This window comes from Lontra canadensis, unplaced genomic scaffold (assembly GCF_010015895.1).
Source record: "Lontra canadensis isolate GAN:19392208 unplaced genomic scaffold, GSC_riverotter_1.0 scaffold19, whole genome shotgun sequence".
Taxonomy (NCBI): domain Eukaryota; kingdom Metazoa; phylum Chordata; class Mammalia; order Carnivora; family Mustelidae; genus Lontra; species Lontra canadensis.
In genome coordinates, this window is record NW_022631013.1 from 15,147,197 (window position 1) to 15,164,539 (window position 17,343).

The 17,343-nt window shown below is 45.1% G+C and overlaps 1 protein-coding gene and 1 non-coding gene across 3 annotated transcripts in view; one reads left to right on the top strand and one right to left on the bottom strand.

Moving 5' to 3' along the window:
• The window catches only part of GALNT12 (polypeptide N-acetylgalactosaminyltransferase 12), a 38,838-nt gene extending 27,293 nt beyond the window's left edge, over window positions 1–11,545 (top strand). For both annotated transcript variants that reach the window (XM_032860693.1, XM_032860694.1), the window contains 4 exons: window positions 2,116–2,247; window positions 7,852–7,965; window positions 8,960–9,106; window positions 11,122–11,545. In XM_032860693.1, coding sequence (XP_032716584.1) covers window positions 2,116–2,247; window positions 7,852–7,965; window positions 8,960–9,106; window positions 11,122–11,262 — 534 coding nt within the window. In that variant the 3' untranslated portion in view covers window positions 11,263–11,545. The remainder of the gene's footprint in view (window positions 1–2,115; window positions 2,248–7,851; window positions 7,966–8,959; window positions 9,107–11,121) is intronic.
• LOC116869598 lies at window positions 5,294–5,400 on the bottom strand. The gene has a single exon (XR_004383069.1). It is a non-coding gene; the product is annotated as a U6 spliceosomal RNA (small nuclear RNA).
• Window positions 11,546–17,343: the final 5,798 nt, after the last annotated feature.

Below are 17,343 nucleotides of genomic sequence, written 5' to 3' on the forward strand. Positions count from 1 at the left end.
AAGTCTGGGAACCCTTTATTCCTCCCACTTAGAATAATACCGACTGCTGCTTCTCATTAGTCACAGTAATGATGGTCTGTGCTGTCATCACCAACCCTGATTTCCAGACTACTGAACCACACTGCAGGGCTAGGTTCCCACATGCCTCCCATGGCCTGACGTTTTTGCCAGCTGATCAACACCTAACTTGGTTTCATGTGTATTTCTGTTGAAAGACATTATGATGTATGTATTGTCGATTCTTTACACCAGACTCATGGCCAACAGCACTGTAACACGTGCCCAAGTGAAGCCCATCCCACCCATGTAATTTCTCTGTCAGGCCCAGCATGGCCTTCTTGAACCTAGGAATGCTAGCCAGCCCTCCAGCATGGTGCTTGGGGGTGCTTTTGAACAGTGATGTCACCAACACAGAGCGGCAAAACCTTGAAAATGTGGCACTAGGCAGATCCCAAACAGGACACTTGTTGACAGTATGGGAACTGAGACGTGACCTCAGCTAGGAGCGTCCTGTGGGGTGACTATGATTTCTGGCCACTCTGCTCATGTCTGCGAGTGACAGAGAAGGTGTGGATCCACAAAGACATTTCAGCGAGTAGGTCCACTGCCTCTGCACGGGCCAGTTCTCTACAGGCTACAGGCCCCGGCACAGGGTACCCACCTGTGTCAGCATAACTCAGAGGGCTGCTTGGCAAGATGAGATGTGCTGTAAACACTCTCGATTCTGGCCACTTGAGGAAAATCTCTTCTTCTGAATCCTTAGCGAGCCCTTCAGGATAGCTGTGAAATTCTCATTTTTTAGATGACAGAGGGAAGCTCAGAGAGCTTGCGTAAGGCCTTGTGGGTGATGCAGACAGATCTGGGCCTGGGGTGTGTGCCCTCCCATGGATCCCTCTCCCTGCTCTGCTGAGCCCTGTGAAGCTGCCCCGACCTCCCCCTTGGCCCTTCTCCGCCTCTGGACGCCAGGGTCACGGCTTCCTCTGTCCTGCCACGGCCACAGGATGGAAACATCAGCTCCTTTCTCTAACCCAGGCTGGAAGCCCCAGTTCCCTCTTCCTGAGGATTCCCAAGGAATAACATAGGGTCATGGCCTATGCCTTTGGTCTGGATGCCTGGGACCCAGCATTAAAATGGGCATCTGGTTGAAGGGGAGGACCCCGTGACTCACCAAAGAAAGAACTGCTGGGAAATAATAAGTAAAAATCTGAAATTTTACTCAGCCAGTTTTCTATCATTACCATTTTGCTATCTAGCTTGTCACATTTTGATACTCTAGCATCATGAGGCAGGGACAGTAACATGTCAGCCCTTGGCTTTGTGCCTCTGGCTGTGCTAAGTAGACACTTGCTTTTATTCAGTTACAGGGAAGTTCTCAATCCTTGATCTGGTGCAGAAAACTGACCTCCCGTCAGTATTTATCATCGTGGAGCTTTGCGCTCGCCACTCCAAGTATATGTTCCAACCTCAGTATGTTGAGCACACGAGGTCTTTGAGCGTGATGACATCGAGGACGCTTGACCTGTGTTTGAAAGTGCATGCTCAGGGGCGCCTGGGTGGCTCAGTGGGTTAAGCCTCTGCCTTTGGCTCGGGTCATGATCCCAGGGTCCTGGGATCGAGCCCTGCGTCGGGCTCTCTTCTCAGTAGGGAGCCTGCTTCCTCCTCTCTCTCTGCCTGCCTCTCAGCCTGCTTGTGATCTCTGTCTGTCAAATGAATAAATAAAATCTCTAAAAAAAAAAAAAGAAAGTGCACACTCAGGGATCCATCGTTCAGAAGGTCTTGGTGGATGTGCTCTACAGATGGTTGCTGGTCTGGGATCACACGCTCACCGACGTGCAGGCCCAGGACCCAATGCGGCCCCAGGACCCTGCGGCTCCCCGACTTCATCACCAGGCGCTTTGTGTTGTGGAGCTGGCTGAGCCTCCCTGAAGTGAGGACCCCCGAGAAGGCAGTCGTTTGTGTGACCGTGTCGGCTGCCAGGGAGTGGCAGCTGTGTCTCTGGTCTGAGCCTCTGAGCCTGTGCGGGGCCTGGCGCTCCGGAGGTGCTCAGTGCTGCTGAGGAAGGAGCGTCCATGGAGAGGGGGCCGCAGGGACTCACTGTCTTTGCTGTTTTCTCAGGAACCCTTTGGGGATGTGACGGAGAGGAAGCAGCTCCGTGCAAAGCTCCAGTGTAAGGACTTCAGGTGGTTCTTGGAGAACGTGTACCCAGAACTGCACGTGCCTGAGGACCGGCCTGGTTTCTTCGGGATGGTGAGCGAGCATGTGGCGGGCTGGGAGTTTCCTGATCAACAAATCCTGGCTAAGAAAGGCCCCTTTACAAGGACTGCTGGCCTTCCTCTCCCTCCCTCCCCTCCTGCATTCAGGCACTGTCTTTCCTTCTCCCCATCTCTGGGCCTTGGGTCCAGAATGTCAGTACTAGAAGCCACCTCCAAACTGGTGAGTATAAGCCTCCCATTTTATAGATGAGGAGACTGAGGCTCACTTAGTGCTTCCATGTCCAGTGTTAGTCACCTTGCTTCAGTCTTCAGTGGCTGGACCAGTTAATAATTTCCTACTCAGGGATTCATAAAGGCAGTAATGGAGGGAGATGCGTCACTTCTGTTATTTTAAAGAACCTGAAAGAAATGTTTCAGGGATGAAGTCAACTAAAATGTCCAGTGCCTTCGGCTTTTGGGAGGAAATACACCAATTTAGGGAGGTCTCCTGTGTCATGTTGATCAGAAGTGCCTGTGTTCTATTCTGGAAGTCTTTGATAAATGCAAATCAGGACACCCTATGACCAACTAATCTTAGACGAAATAGGAAAGGATATCCAGCGAAAAAAAAGCTATTCTCTTCAACAAATGGTGTTGGGAAAATTGGACAGCCACATGCAGAAGAATGAAACTGGACCATTTTCCTATACCATACATAAAGATAAACTCAAAATGGATGAAAGACCTCAATGTGAGACAGGAATCCATCAAAATCCTAGGAAACAACAGGTGTTGGCGAGGATGTGGAGAAAGGGGAACCCTCCTACACTGTTGGTGGGCATGCAAGCTTGTGCAGCCACTTTGGGAAATAGTATGGAGGTTCCTCAAAAAGTTAAAAACAGAGGCACCTGGGGGTGCCTGGGTAGCTCAGTGGGTTAAAGCCTCTGCCTTTGGCTCAGGTCATGATCCCAGAGTCCTGGGATCAAGCCCCGCATCAGGCTCTGCTCCGTGGGGAGCCTGCTTCCTCTCTCTCTCTGCCTGCCTCTCTGCCTACTTGTGATCTCTGTCTGTCAAATAAATAAATAAAATCTTAAAAAAAAAACACAAAAAACAGGGGCATCTGGGTGGCTCAGTGGGTTAAAGCCTCTGCCTTCGGCTCAGGTCATGATCTCAGGGTCCTGGGATCGAGCCCCATCGGGCTCTCTGCTCAGCAGGGAGCCTGCTTCCTCTTCTCTCTCTGCCTACTTGTGATCGCTGCCTATTAAATAAATAAAATATTTTTTAAAAAAGTTAAAAACAGAGCTACCCTATGACCCAGGAATTGCACTACTATTTATCCGAAGGATACAAACGTAGTGATTAGAAGGGGCACATGTCCACAAAACAGCAGCAATGTCCACAACAGCCAAACTATGGAAAGAGCCCAGATGTCCATTGATAGCTGAATGGATAAAGCAGATGTGGTGTATACATATATATATTGATTGGAATATTACTTGGCCATCAAAAATAGTGAAATCTTGACTTCTGCAATGAACTAGAATGTATTAAGCTAAGTGAAATAAGTTAATCAAAGAAAGACAATTATATCATTTCACTCATATGTGGAATTTAAGAAACAAGATGAACATGGGGAAGAAAAGGAAAAATAAAGTAAGATGAAAACAGGAAGGGAGGCAAACTGTAAGAGACTCTTAACTCTAGGAAACAAACCGCGGGTTGCTGGAGGAAAGGAGGGTTGGGGGATAGGGCTGCTGGGTGATGGACATAAAGGAGGGCACATGATATAATGAGCACTGGGTCTTATATGAGACTGATGAATCACTAAATTCTACCTCTGAAACTAAAAAGAGAGAGAGATAGAATTGCAAGCACATTGCATGGAACGTGAGTTCTCTGTGACTGTGAACTAAATCAGAACCAATTACATCTTCAGTCACCTAAAAAACATAAAAGAAACACCGTGAACAATGATCTCCCTAATAGGTGGGGTCTCTTGACTGTTTCTAAATCTCTGGCTCTTTTGATGAAATTTTCATTCACCCAACATATTTGTATTTCTCAAGAGTGTCTGTAACTTTCAGAATACCCCAACTTTAATATTTACATGGAGTTTACCCTGTGCTAGGCACTGCTCTGGGCATCGGGGTTTGATGGTGGAAGGACAACCACTATCCCACCTTCAAGAAGTGTATTGTCTATGAGGGAGGTGGACATTGAATAAATAATCACACACAAAAAATAAATACAGAGCAGGCCATTAATGCATTAAATTCAATTTTCATTGCGAAATGTCCAAGCAGAGAGCATGGTGTAAGGAACTCTGTCCTGAAGAATCTAGAATCATCATGATTTCGCCTCTCCTGCTTTCTGGCTCCTCTGCTCCCTCCTCTCACAATTTTTCTTTGCTCAGGCACACCCTGGGCATCATGTCATCTCAGTCCTCGTCACTGTCACATGCATGTCTGTGTGGATATGATCTCACACAACCACAGACCATTATCACACCCAATCTGAGGAGCAATCATTTCTTCATTTCCTTTCCTATCAAGCCCTTATCAGATTCCCCCAATTTTTCACATCTTTCTCGGGATAGTTGACTTGTTCTGATGGGGATCAAACCCGGTCTACCCATTGTGTTTGGCTGCCATGTCTTTCCTCCCAGGACTCTTTGAGCTAAGGCAGACCTCTTCCCTTCCTTCCCCTCCTTTAGCTGATAACTGTTAAAAAAACAAAGCAAAATAAAACAAAACAAAAAAAAAACAAAAACCAACCAGCATCTGTTGTCCTGTAGAAAGTCTCACCCTTGGGGTTACCTCATTATCTCCCTGTGGGTCTTAAATGGTGCCTCTCTCACCCACCCTTCTTAAACTGGAAATGAGGTCTAAAGCCTTGACTGGAGTGGGAATAGACCTTTTATGGCAAGGACACTTCCTGGATGCACTCTGGGTTCCAACTGCATCAACAGCGGGAGCACCTCACTTCTGGTCTCCTGCCTCTAGTGACAAGGGAGCCTCTCAGCTGCTCTCAGGGGCCATTCAGCCTTCTGTCTCATGTTTCTGGTGGCTGTTGACAATCATGGCCTAGGCTCATATTTCTTCTTAAATATGGAAGGTTTCACAAATTTGCTTGTCATCCTTAAGCAGGGCCCACCCTGATCTTCTCCACATCGTTTTAATTTTAGCATATGTGCTGCGCAAGCGAGCCCTAGACCCGTATTTCAAATGGCATTGCCAATCAGGGCTTTTTCTAGTGCTTTCGTTCCTTCTGCACCATGAGCCGAGATTCTTCTGTAAAGAAGAGTGTTCCCTCGCTAACCAGGAAAGTTTGGTATCTACGAAATTTAGAGTTCATTCAGAAAAGGCGTAACCCATTTTTCAGTCTTTCTCTTTATTTGCCTGTTTTCAGGTAAGAGTTGGTGCTCCAGTTTGCTCCAATGGGGCGGAATGGGTTGTTTTTGTTTGTTTGTTGGCTCATTTGCATTTTGGCTTTTTTTTCTTGAGCAACATTGTAAACCAACGGGCTTTTATATAGTCAATGTGCTTCAGTCAATTAGTCTGGTGTGTGTGTGTGTGTGTGTGTTTCTTTTAACTGCTCAGGTTGCCTGTCTTTGGCTAGTGAGAATCTCTTTATTTTGGCTTCTAGGATCTTGACCCCTTCTGTTGGTTTGATCACCTCCTTGATTCTGTCAACACTTGTCTTCTCCATCTGCTGCCATCCTTCCCAGAAGCCCCAACACTTTCTGTGGGGGGCAGTGGTCGGAGCCCACAGTCTGGATGCTAGTGATGGTCTGTCTCTAGAGCACACACCACAGCCGAAACCCAATGCTAGCCACATAAGTAATGGGACATTTTTTAGTGGCCATGTTTTTAAAAAAGGAGCAAGTAAAGTTTATAATATATTTTAATTCAGTATACCCCCAATATTATTAGCTTTAACACTTGTTTTCACACTGAGTCTTGAAACCTGCTGTGTATTTTATCTTTACAGCGTGTCTCAGTGTGGACTTAGCCCCGTCAGGTGCCCTGGGCCATGTACCGCCTGTGGGTACCATGTGGGACAGCCCAGCACTATAGCTTTTCAGTAGGCAGAGAAAGGAAATGTGTATTTTTGAGAAACAAATTGTGAGCTCATATTGATATCTCAAATTCAAATGTAATCTTACAGGATTTTTTTATTCTTTGATATTACACTTGTATTTCTTCTTCTTTTTTAAGATTTTATTTATTTATTTGACAGATAGAGAGAGAGCGCGTGAGCACAAGCAGGGAGAGGGGCAGAGAGAGAGAGAGAAGCAGGCTCCCCACTGAGCAGGGACCCTGATGTGGGGCTCGATCCCAGGACCCTGAGATCATGACCTGAGGCTTAACCCTCTGAGCCACCCAGGCGCCCCTATGTTAAACTTTATTTAAAGTAGTTTCAAAACAATAACACACTGACAGTGTGATACTGAATGAGGTTTAAGATTTCTTTGCAGATCTATTTGTTTGTAGAATATAGTTCACCAAGGAAATGTAATCAAATATGAGATAGTCTAAATGGTATGTTCTAAAGTCACTTAATATCATTTTTTCTGTGTCTCACCAACAGGATACAGCTGGCTTATTTAATCTCAGTTTTAATCATCAGAGGCTCCCCCCAACCTCCTTTAGTGTTTTTGTAGTTTCTTCCAAATCTTTCTGAACATAGGGAATTCATTTGAGGTCAAGGTCCTTTGGTGGTCAAGACATAGCTAGATGACATTTGAACCCTTCCAAGCCTAAGATGCTCTGATTATTCTAAGCATCTCCTATTCCCAGATTCCTTCACAAAGCAAAGAGACTCCAAGAACATGGAAGTCTATGACTTACGAGCTGGTGGATTGTGGAAACTTCTTTCTATATGGCTGAGTCTTGTCTTCAGAAACAGCCTAGTCAAGGGTGGACAAGGGCCAGGGCAGGGGTGGGGTTCACAAGGAGTTCATTGAGGGGTCTTTGAACTCTCCAGAAAGGGGTTTAAAAAGGTGCGTGTCTTTCCCTAGAGGCTCCTGAAAGGGAAGAGGGAGCTTGGTTTTTTGCTCTTAGAATGTTTGAAGGGTTTTAGATCTAAGAGGTATCTTAGAGATGACATTAGATAGACAGCATCAAGTGATGGAGAGAGCACTGGACTTGGGAGCTGAGGTCCCGGATTCAGACTCGGGTGTCTATACTTGCGTGACTTTGGGCAAGTCATTGGCTCTGTATTATGCTGTTTCTTGTAGCCTAGAATCGTGCACTTCTAATCTGGGGGCTGGTGAGTCTCTCAATCAGGGTATCTTTTTGCAGATGCATTCTTTCAGGAGTCCTTGGTACATGTGTGAGGCAACAACCCAGCTATGCTTGGACTAGTGTAGCAATAAGGCTGCACTAACAAGAACTGAAGAGATAGGAGCTTTCAAGCCATAAAGAGTTAAACTGTCTGCAACTCAGATCTAGCATCTTAAAATGGGGGTTATGCTTCTTGCCTATGGCATAGAATGGGAAGGCACTTTCAGACCTCGAAATGTCAGGGGCTCTTCCCATTAAATCCAGTCTCGAGGCAGACACTGCTTTCTAATGGAGTCAGTACCCTCAGAACCTTGGGTGGGATCTGCTGTTGCATATAAATCTGGACCAAAATGCCACCTTTGTGTTTTGTTTAGCTACAGAACAAAGGACTGAAAGACTACTGCTTTGACTATAACCCTCCCAACGAAAGCCAGATCATGGGACACCAGGTCCTTCTATATCTCTGTCACGGAATGGGTCAGAACCAGGTAGGTGCTGCTTCTTTCTAGCTGGACATCCCAGGGCCAGCGGGCAGCAGACAGCAGGAGGCGCTGTGCTCAAGGGACTCTTGGTATGAATCTCTCCGTTTTATAAAAATTAAAAGTTTGATAACAAAGATCAGAGTAAAAAAAATAAAATAAAATAAAAAATTAAACATCTGATTTTTTTGCATGATCCAGGTAATATATGCTTATTGCAGAACATTTGAAAAATACAAAAAAAAAAAAACCAACCCCAAAAAACAAAAAACCCAACCCAGAAGCAGTAAGTGAATGACAGGACCCAGCAACCGCCTTTAGAATGAAGACATATTTACTTCCTATCTCTTTGGATGCAAGGCCTTTAGATTATTGTTTGAAATAGTTATTATCATCATGTCTATGTGTTTTCTATCTCATTATTTCCACTTACTTTATCATACTTTTCTTGTGTTACTAGACATCCTTTGAGAATATCATTCCCAAGGGCCTCTTGATAACCCTTCATGTGGGTAGATTACCATTTAGTTATACCTGAGTCCCTACCTGCCTGTCTTTGTGGTTGTAAGTGCTCCTGCCACTAACTTCTTGTCAGAAAAAAAAAAGAAAAAAAAAAAAACAAACCCCAACAGATCTGCATTTCGGATGAGTTCCTTAGAATTAATGCTTAAATGGAATTACACGTTTTGATGCATGGTGCCACACAAAGGAGTGTTTAGAGTAACTACCAGGGGCCAGGGCAGGGCTGTCTGGGTGACGTCTGAGTTTCAGGGTGGGCAGGTGGAGACAGGGAAGGTGTGTGGCCTGGACCAGGATCCCAGCCCAAGCAGGCAGATACACCAGCAGGGCGGGGCCTGTGGAGGATGGAGGAGACGAGGTGTCAGACATCTGGAGACGAAGTGGTGGGATTAGAATTTCTTCCAACCTGGAGTTCCCCCAGGTTCTCGCCCAGTGATCTCCCTCCTTGTGCATGACTTGTGCATGTTGGCTGCTCCGTTTTTAGTTCTTCGAGTACACGTCCCAGAAGGAAATACGCTATAACACCCACCAGCCAGAGGCCTGCATCGCCGTGGAGGCAGGAACGGACATTCTCACCATGCATCTCTGCCAGGACACTGTCCCGGAGAATCAGAAGTTCATCTTGCAGGAGGTAAGCAAGCTGTCTCCTGCCTTCCTTGCTGTCGGTCCGGGGGCCGCCGATGAAGGGAGTAGAGGGAGAGTTCTCTGACCTAGTCCTCGCGGGTCTCAGGGGGGCAGCCACATACAGGAGACTGAGGGCTTCCCTCAAACTGCTGGCAGTGTGGTGGGGGTCTGGCATTCAGCGTCAGCACCCATCATCAGTAGCATTATGGCTCCCTTCTAGTCATCCTGCCCTCCTCCAACCTGTGGCCATGGCCATGGAAAGAGGAGCTGTGCAAACACAATCGAAGATGAAATGGGGTTTAAATGAGTAGAACAAATAGCCAAAACGTAAGGGTGTGAGGTTAGGTTAAACCCAGGTAGAAGCTACTCCATGTCTTTAAGCCTCATTTTCCCCAGCTGTAGAATGGGAACCATAACAGTGGACCAGATGTGTGGCAAAAATAGTCCTTGAAAACCATGAAGTTCTACAGAAATCAGCTGTTACTTGTAGGATAAGAATGAACATCAAGAAACACAGGATAAGAAAACACCCCTCGGAGGGAGTTGGCGCTCCTTCGGAATAGTTACTGGGGGCTGGGAACTGGGTATTATTTCAGGCCTGAAAGGCACCAGCCACACTGCACAGCCGCAACGGGACCCGTGAATCAGTCAAATCCTTTGAGTCATGAAAAAGCACTTGAGGGAATAAATCCAAAGCAAATAATTCAAAAGAAAAAAATCAGTTCTCTTTTATCTCCATGGGAAGCTTTCATTCCCAGCCTGACCCCAGGGATGGAAAGATTGGTCTCTGTTGCTTATAAATGGGTTAATTCTAGGTATGATTAGAAGGTGGAATCCATTTTCCCGTGGACAATATTATGATTAGCAGTGAAATCCGCAGGCTCCCTAGACAAGCCCTGCGCCGTGGCACTATGCATCTGATATAAAAAAACAAGACAGAAGACACCCCCGGTCTGTGGTTCTCTACAGCGCCTGCCCCCGCCTCCTTCTCTTCTCTCTTCTAACTGAAACCTGTTTGTAAGCCCTCGAGGAAGAGTCATAAAAACGAGAAATCATAAAATTGGTTTGAAATGTCATTACAATTTTATCTTAAATTTCAGTGACCATTTAAGGAAAAAATAAGTTTCCTTAGAAGGGTGGGAGAAGAGTGGCTATATTTAGTCATTTCCTTTCCTGGTGCTCTGAGGGCAACTTGGGAGCTCTCTTAAGGGTTTTAAAGGTGAATATTTTTTGCGGTTCTTCTTCATATAATTCTATTTCCAAGGTTGGTCTTTCCCTAGAACAGATATGCCACTTGTTCTGCCCTTCTGGTCCTCAGACACGATGATGTTCCCCTGGGCTGTACAGTTTATGATGGAGAGAGGTGGAGGGAAAAAACAAACTCCAGGGCCAGAGGAGAGGCTTGCTGAACTAACTCAGCAACAGTTGGGAAAAAGAAGAGAAGGAGGGAAGCATTAAAGAGGACCGTGATTTTTGGGGCTGGGGAAATGGTCATGGTCCCGTAGAACCAATGTCTTCGCAGGTGACTTTACCCTCTCATCCAGCTGTTCTCTGGCTGAGCTGGGATTACAGCCAAGGTTCCTGAGTCTGCCTTTAAAAACCTAAGAGAAAGAGATTGCCAGGGATGGAATTAGTTGACCTGAGGGACGTGAAAGAGGTAATAAGGGATCTTTGATCCTGATTTCCCTGAAGGAAAAGAATAGTGGGTAGGGAAGGAGGCAGGGAGTCTGATAGATCCCTAGAGCGGCCAGCAGGTGGCACCACCGGCCCTGATGGTGGAGTAGTGGACCCTGGTGCCAAGCTTCAGGGACGGGGGATCCACACCTGTCCACACCTGGCCCTTCCTATGTGCACACAGTCCTCCGTTGCCTTAGCACAGGGCAGAAACTCCATGCTCAGTAACTGCTTCTGAAATGATAAAAAGTCCCCTGAGCTCTCAAGAATACATTGTAAGGAAAAAGATACTTTCTGGGGAATTATTTGGGTTTCTCTTAAATATCCGTAGTTTATCATCTCTTGTAGGATGGTTCTTTATTCCACACACAGTCCAATAAGTGCGTTCAGGCTGAGAGGAAGGCGTTCAGTGACAGTTTCGTACCCCTTTTGCGGGACTGCACCGACTCAGAACATCAGAAATGGCTCTTCAAGGAACACATGGGATAAACTGTCACTGTATGAGGAGCTCATGGAAGGAGCAGGAAGGCCCTGGACTGTGCCCGACAGAGACTGAGCTATATCTAGTGACAGATCCGCCCCCAAGCCAGCTTCTGTCCTTTGATAAGGAAGTCACTTTACAACCTGTGCAGGTGATGTTGGATTTGATAAGCTTTGTACTGATTTTGAAAACCTCAAAATTGCTCCCATATACCCTATTTTCAAAGGGTAGTCATAAATTGTTAACTCTTGGTATTCAGAGAATTAAAACCTTTAAGTATTTTTCTATCAAGATGTGTGTTCTACTGTCATGCCTTTCTATTACAATCCCTAGCAAAAAGGGGAAGGTTCTATTTTTGGTGTTTGCAGGGATTACCAACCATTAAGATGTTTGCATGGATGGAAATCAGACTCATGCAGTGTGCTCTACGTAAACTGACAACGCTCAGACATTGGGTTAGTTTTTCTCAGTGTAGACAGATGAACACTAGGATTGTTGTGTTGATGATCACCCAGAACAACTCCAGCTGTCCTGGCTACCATCAATCTGAACTTCGGTTTCTTCTTCTGTAGAATGAGAATAATGAAACCAAGCATGGACGGGAGTCTCGAGAATGAAATAACAGAGCAGATGTGGGGTTAGTTCAGTCCCGGGCATGTAGTACGGGCTCATTAAATTTCTAGTTTCATAAATAACATGTTCTAATATGTGAAGCACAACAAATTCATCAGTGGGTGTTCATCCAAAAATAAATACTAAGTAATCTGGTTATTTTATCTTTATGGGATTAAATAGCCCATCGGGAGGCGGGACTGTGGTATGAACTCCTTCCAGCATGGCTCAGTTCTCTTGTAAATGGTTAAAGCGAGAACTTTTATGTTCTCCATCTTTTCCCCTTTCTGTGTGTCCATCTGAGCTGGATGAAGGGGTGTCAGCCCCCTCCCCCCACCGCCGGGGCACGGGAGGCAGTTCAGGCAGATGTAAAACGGATGCTGACCAAGTCCATAGGGAGTGCGAGGAGGCGTTTGTGCACGTTCACAGGCCACTGCCACGAATCCGTTTGGCTTGTGAGTCATCCCTCTTACTCCTGCAATCAACTGACACGTGGTCATTTTTTAGGGTAGAGAACTAATAAGACATTTCTTAGGGTGTCAAGGGAAATATTTTTATGGACTGGGAGGCAATTTACATTTTGAGGAACACTGCCCTTCTCCGAGGGGTTGGGGAGTCTGAGCCTGGGTGTCTCTCCCTGGCCCACTGGAGGTGTGAGTTGGCCCCCAGCCCCAGGACGTGTTGCCAGGAGCCCATTGGCCGGCCTTAGCTAAACCGTGGTACGTCATCCCACCTTCCAGGACTCATTTCCTCATCTGCGTCACGGGGATAAGAATGTCCTTCAGAATGTTGATTTCTTAACTGCATTTTTTCGTCACCCTAAGGATTACAGTATGCTTCCTGAATTTATCACACTGTTTTTCAGCGGAGTATCGAGTGAATTCCAGTAAAATCTGGCAAGTTTGTATTAGTGTAGCTCTCTTTCCTACCCCCTCCTCTGGGCTATTGTGGGTGTACATGTATGTTATAAACTCAATTGAATGGTATAAATTATTACTTTAAATCATTTTAATTATTAAAAGAGTAACAGGAGAGAAAAAGCATATATAGGTGTGTGTATAAATGTGTGTGTGACACACACACAGTCTGTTATATTTACCCACGTCTGCATCATTTCCACGCTGTTCCGTACGTCCTGTGACACGGAGTCTCCTCTGGTGTCATCTTCTTTCAGCGTAAAGACTTTCTGGCATTTCATCTAGGATGAGTCTGTTAGCAACACAAACTCAGTTTTTATTTATTTGGGAATGTTTCTATTCTACCTTCAGTTTTTTGGAAGATAGCCTGGTTGAATAGAAAATGCTAATTGACAGGGACACACACACCCCCGCCACCTTCAGCTCTGTGAATCTGAGATCACACCCCCTTAGTGTCACCTTTGTTTTGAGTGAGAGCTTATCTGTATGTGGTGAGAGGTTTTTCTCTTGCTGCTTTTGAGATTTTTCCCTTAGACCTTAAATTCTCTTTCTCTTCAATCTGTCTCTGGCTTTCAGCAGTTTGACATATGTCTAGATGTGGCCTGTGTTTATCATACTTAGGGTTTGTTGAGCTTTGGAGAATGTTAATGTTTTTAAAATCAGTTTGGGAAGGTCTACGGCCATTATTTCTTCATTATTTTTCCTGCCCCTCAGTCCTTCAAGTTGGATAACGTCTATCTGCCTTCTGTCTTCTTCTGCTCAAACCTGCTGCTGAGCTTATAGTCACTTTACTTCAGTTATTAGACTTCTCACTGCTGAATACCCATTTGGTTCTTTCCGTAGTACCCGTCTCTGTGTTTGAAATTAGATTCATTATAACAAGCACATTTTCATTTAGTTGTTTGAATATAGTTTTAAAAAATTCTTTGAATATATTTGTAATAACTGCTTTGAAGCCTTTGTACCATAGCAATTTAAAACATTAAAGACATCATCTTACCGTCTCTGTAGGTCCAATCTGGGGCATGGCTTCACTAGCGTCTCTGCTCAGGGGCTCCCAAGTCTGCAGCGAGGGGTCCACCTGGGCTGTGATCTCTTCTGAGACTCAGGGTCCTGCTCCAAGCCCCCTGGCTGTTGGTGGTATTCAATTCCCTGGGGCCACAGAACAGAGGACCTCAGCTCTAAAAGGTCACTGTCTGCTCCCTGCCATCTGGCCCTCTCCACGACGTGATAGTTTGCTTCTCGAGGGCCAGTGGGAGAGTGCATGTTGCTGATTCTTGGCTCTTTTTAGGGCTCATTTGATTAGGTCACGTTGACCCAGGATAATCTCCTAAATCAAAAGTCATCTGACTCGACATGAATTTCTTCAGGGCAGCGGTATCCCGTCACATTCCCAGGTCCTGCCCCCACTCCAGGAGTGGGGAGGAGACTGTCCAGAGCATGTTCACCAGGAGGCAGGAAACTCGGAGCTCATCTAAAATTCATAGCCTGTCCTCTCGCCCCCAAGTAGTTTATGCCCCTTCCATGTGAAATATATATTCACTCCTTCCCCGGGTTCCTGAGTCTCATCTCACTACAGTATGAGTTCAGAGCCCCAAATTGCATCATCTGAATCTAAAACTCATCAGCTGAAAGTTCAAAACCTAAGTCAGGTCCTGGTCCAGATGAGGCTTCTGGGTGTCCCCCAACAGGTGTGGCAGCCATGACACAGTTCCCCTCTAGCACGGGCCTGATAAGCCAAGGGGACAGGTTCTTAGCCCTGCCGTGGCCAGCACACGGAAGTGGGAAGCTGGTTACAGACATTACATCTCAGACAGGGGGAAATGAAGGTTAGAAGGAGCCTTGGGTCCATAAGACTTTTAAAATTGAGCTAGATAATGTGAAAATTCTCACCAAAATACTAGCCAGTAGGATCCAACAGTACATTAAAAGGATTATTCACCATGACCAAGTGGGTTTTATTACTGGGCTGCATGGTTGGTTCAACATTCGCAAATCAATCACTGTGATACAATACATTAATAAAAGAAAGAACAAGCGCTTTATAATAACTCTCAATAGATGCTGAAAAAGCATTTGACAGGGGTGCCTGGGTGGCTCAATGGGCTAAGCCTCTGCCTTCGGCTCAGGTCATGATCTCAGGGTCCTGGGATCGAGCCCTGCATCGGGCTCTCTGCTCAGCAGGGAGCCTGCTTCCTCCTCTCTCTGCCTGCCTCTCTGCCTACTTGTGATCTCTGTCTGTCAAATAAATAAATAAAATCTTAAAAAAAAAATCATTTAACAAAGTACAGCATCCTTTCTTGATCAAAACTCTTCACAGTGTAGGGATAGAGGGTACGTACCTCAATATCATCAAAGCCATCTATGAAAAACCCACAGTGAATATCATTCTCAATGGGGAAAAACTGAGAGTTTTTCCCCTAAGGTCAGGAACACAGCAGGGATGTCCACTATCACCACTGCTATTCAACATAGTACTAGAAGTCCTAGCCTCAGTAATCAGACAACAAAAAGAAATAAAAGGCATCTGAATCGGCAAAGAAGTCAAACTCTCACTCTTTGCAGATAATATGATACTTTATGTGGAAAACCCAAAAGACCCCCACCCCAAAACTCCTAGAACTCATATAGGAATTCAGTAAAGTGTCAGGATATAAAATTAATGCACAGAAATCTGTTGCATTTCTATGCACCAACAGTAAGACAGAAGAAAGAGAAATTAGAGTCAATCCCATTTAAAATTGCTCCCAAACCCATAAGATACCTAGGAGTAAATCTAACCAAAGAGGCAAAGAATCTTTACTCAGAAAACTATAGAATACTCATGAAAGAAATTGAGGAAGACACAAAGAAATGGAAAAACGTTCCATGCTCCTGGATTGGAAGAACAAATACTGTGACAATGTCTATGCTACCTAAAGCAATCTACACATTTAGTGAAATCCCTATAAAAAGACCATCAATTTTTTTTTCAAAGAAACGGAACAAATAATCCTAAAATTTATATGGAGCCAGAAAAGACCCCGAATAGCCAGAGGAATGTTGAGAAAGAAAGCCAAAGTTGGTGGCATCACAATTCCAGACATTAAGCTCTATTACAAAGCTGTAATCATCAAGACAGTATGGTACTGGCACAAAAACAGACACATAGATCAATGGAACAGAATAGAGAGCCCAGAAATAGACCCTCAACTCTATGGTCAACTAATCTCAACAAAGCAGGAAAGAATGTCCAATGGAAAAAAGACAGTCTCTTCAACAAACAGTGCTGGGAAAATTGGACAGCCACATGCAGAAAAATGAAACTGCACCATTTCCTTACACCACACACAAAAATGCACTCAAAATGGATGAAAGACCTCCATATGAGACAGGAATCCATCAAAATCCTTGAGGAGAACCTAGGCAGCAACCTCTTCAACCTCAGCCACAACTTCTTCCTAGAAACATCGCCTAAGGCAAGGGAAGCAAGGGCAAAAATGAACCACTGGGACTTCATCAAGATCAAAATCTTTTGCATAGCAAAGCAAACAGTCAACAAAATCTAAAGACAACTGAGAGAATGGGAGAAGATATTTGCAAATGACATATCAGATAAAGGGTTAGTATCCAAAGTCTATAAAGAACTTATCAAACTCAACACCCAAAGAACAAATATTCCAATCAAGAAATGGGCAGAAGGGGTGCCTGGGTGGGCTAAAGCCTCTGCCTTTGGCTCAGGTCATGATCTCAGGGTCCTGGGATCAAGCCCCGCATCAGACTCTCTGCTCCATAGGGAGTCTGCTTCCTTCTCTCTCTCTCTCTGCCTGCCTCTCTGTCATATAAATAAATTAAATAAATAAAATCTTAAAAAAAAAAAAAAGAAAAAGAAGATATCCAGATGGCCAACAGACACATGAAAAAGTGATCAACATAACTCGGCATCAGGGAAATACAAATCACAACCACAGTGAGATACCACCTCACACCAGTCAAAATGGCTAAAATGAACAAGTCAGGAAATGACAGATATTGGTGAGGATGCACAGAAAGAGGAACCCTCCAACACTGTTGGTGGGCATGCAAGCTGGTGCAGGCACTCTGCAAAACAGTATGGAGGTTCTTCAAAAATTTGAAAACAGAGCTACCCCACTACCCAGAAATGTAGTGATCTGAAGGGGCACGTGCACCCAAATGTTTATAGCAGCAATGTCCACAATAGCCAAACTATGGGAAGAACCTAGATGTCCATCAACAGATGAATGGATAAAGAAGATCTGGTGCAAGCACGTGCGCACGCGTGCGTGCGCGCACACACACACACACACACACACACACACAATGGAATATTATGCAGCCATCAAAAGAAATGCAATCTTCCCATTTGCAACGACATGGATGGAACTAGAGGGTACTATGCTGAGCAAAATAAGTCGATCAGAGAAAGACAATTATCACATGATCTCTCTGATATGAGGAATTGGAGAGACAGGGTAGGGGGTTTTGGGGCCAGGGAAGGAAAAAAATGAAACAAGATGGGATCAGGAGGAAGACAAACTATAAGAGACTCTAAATCTCACA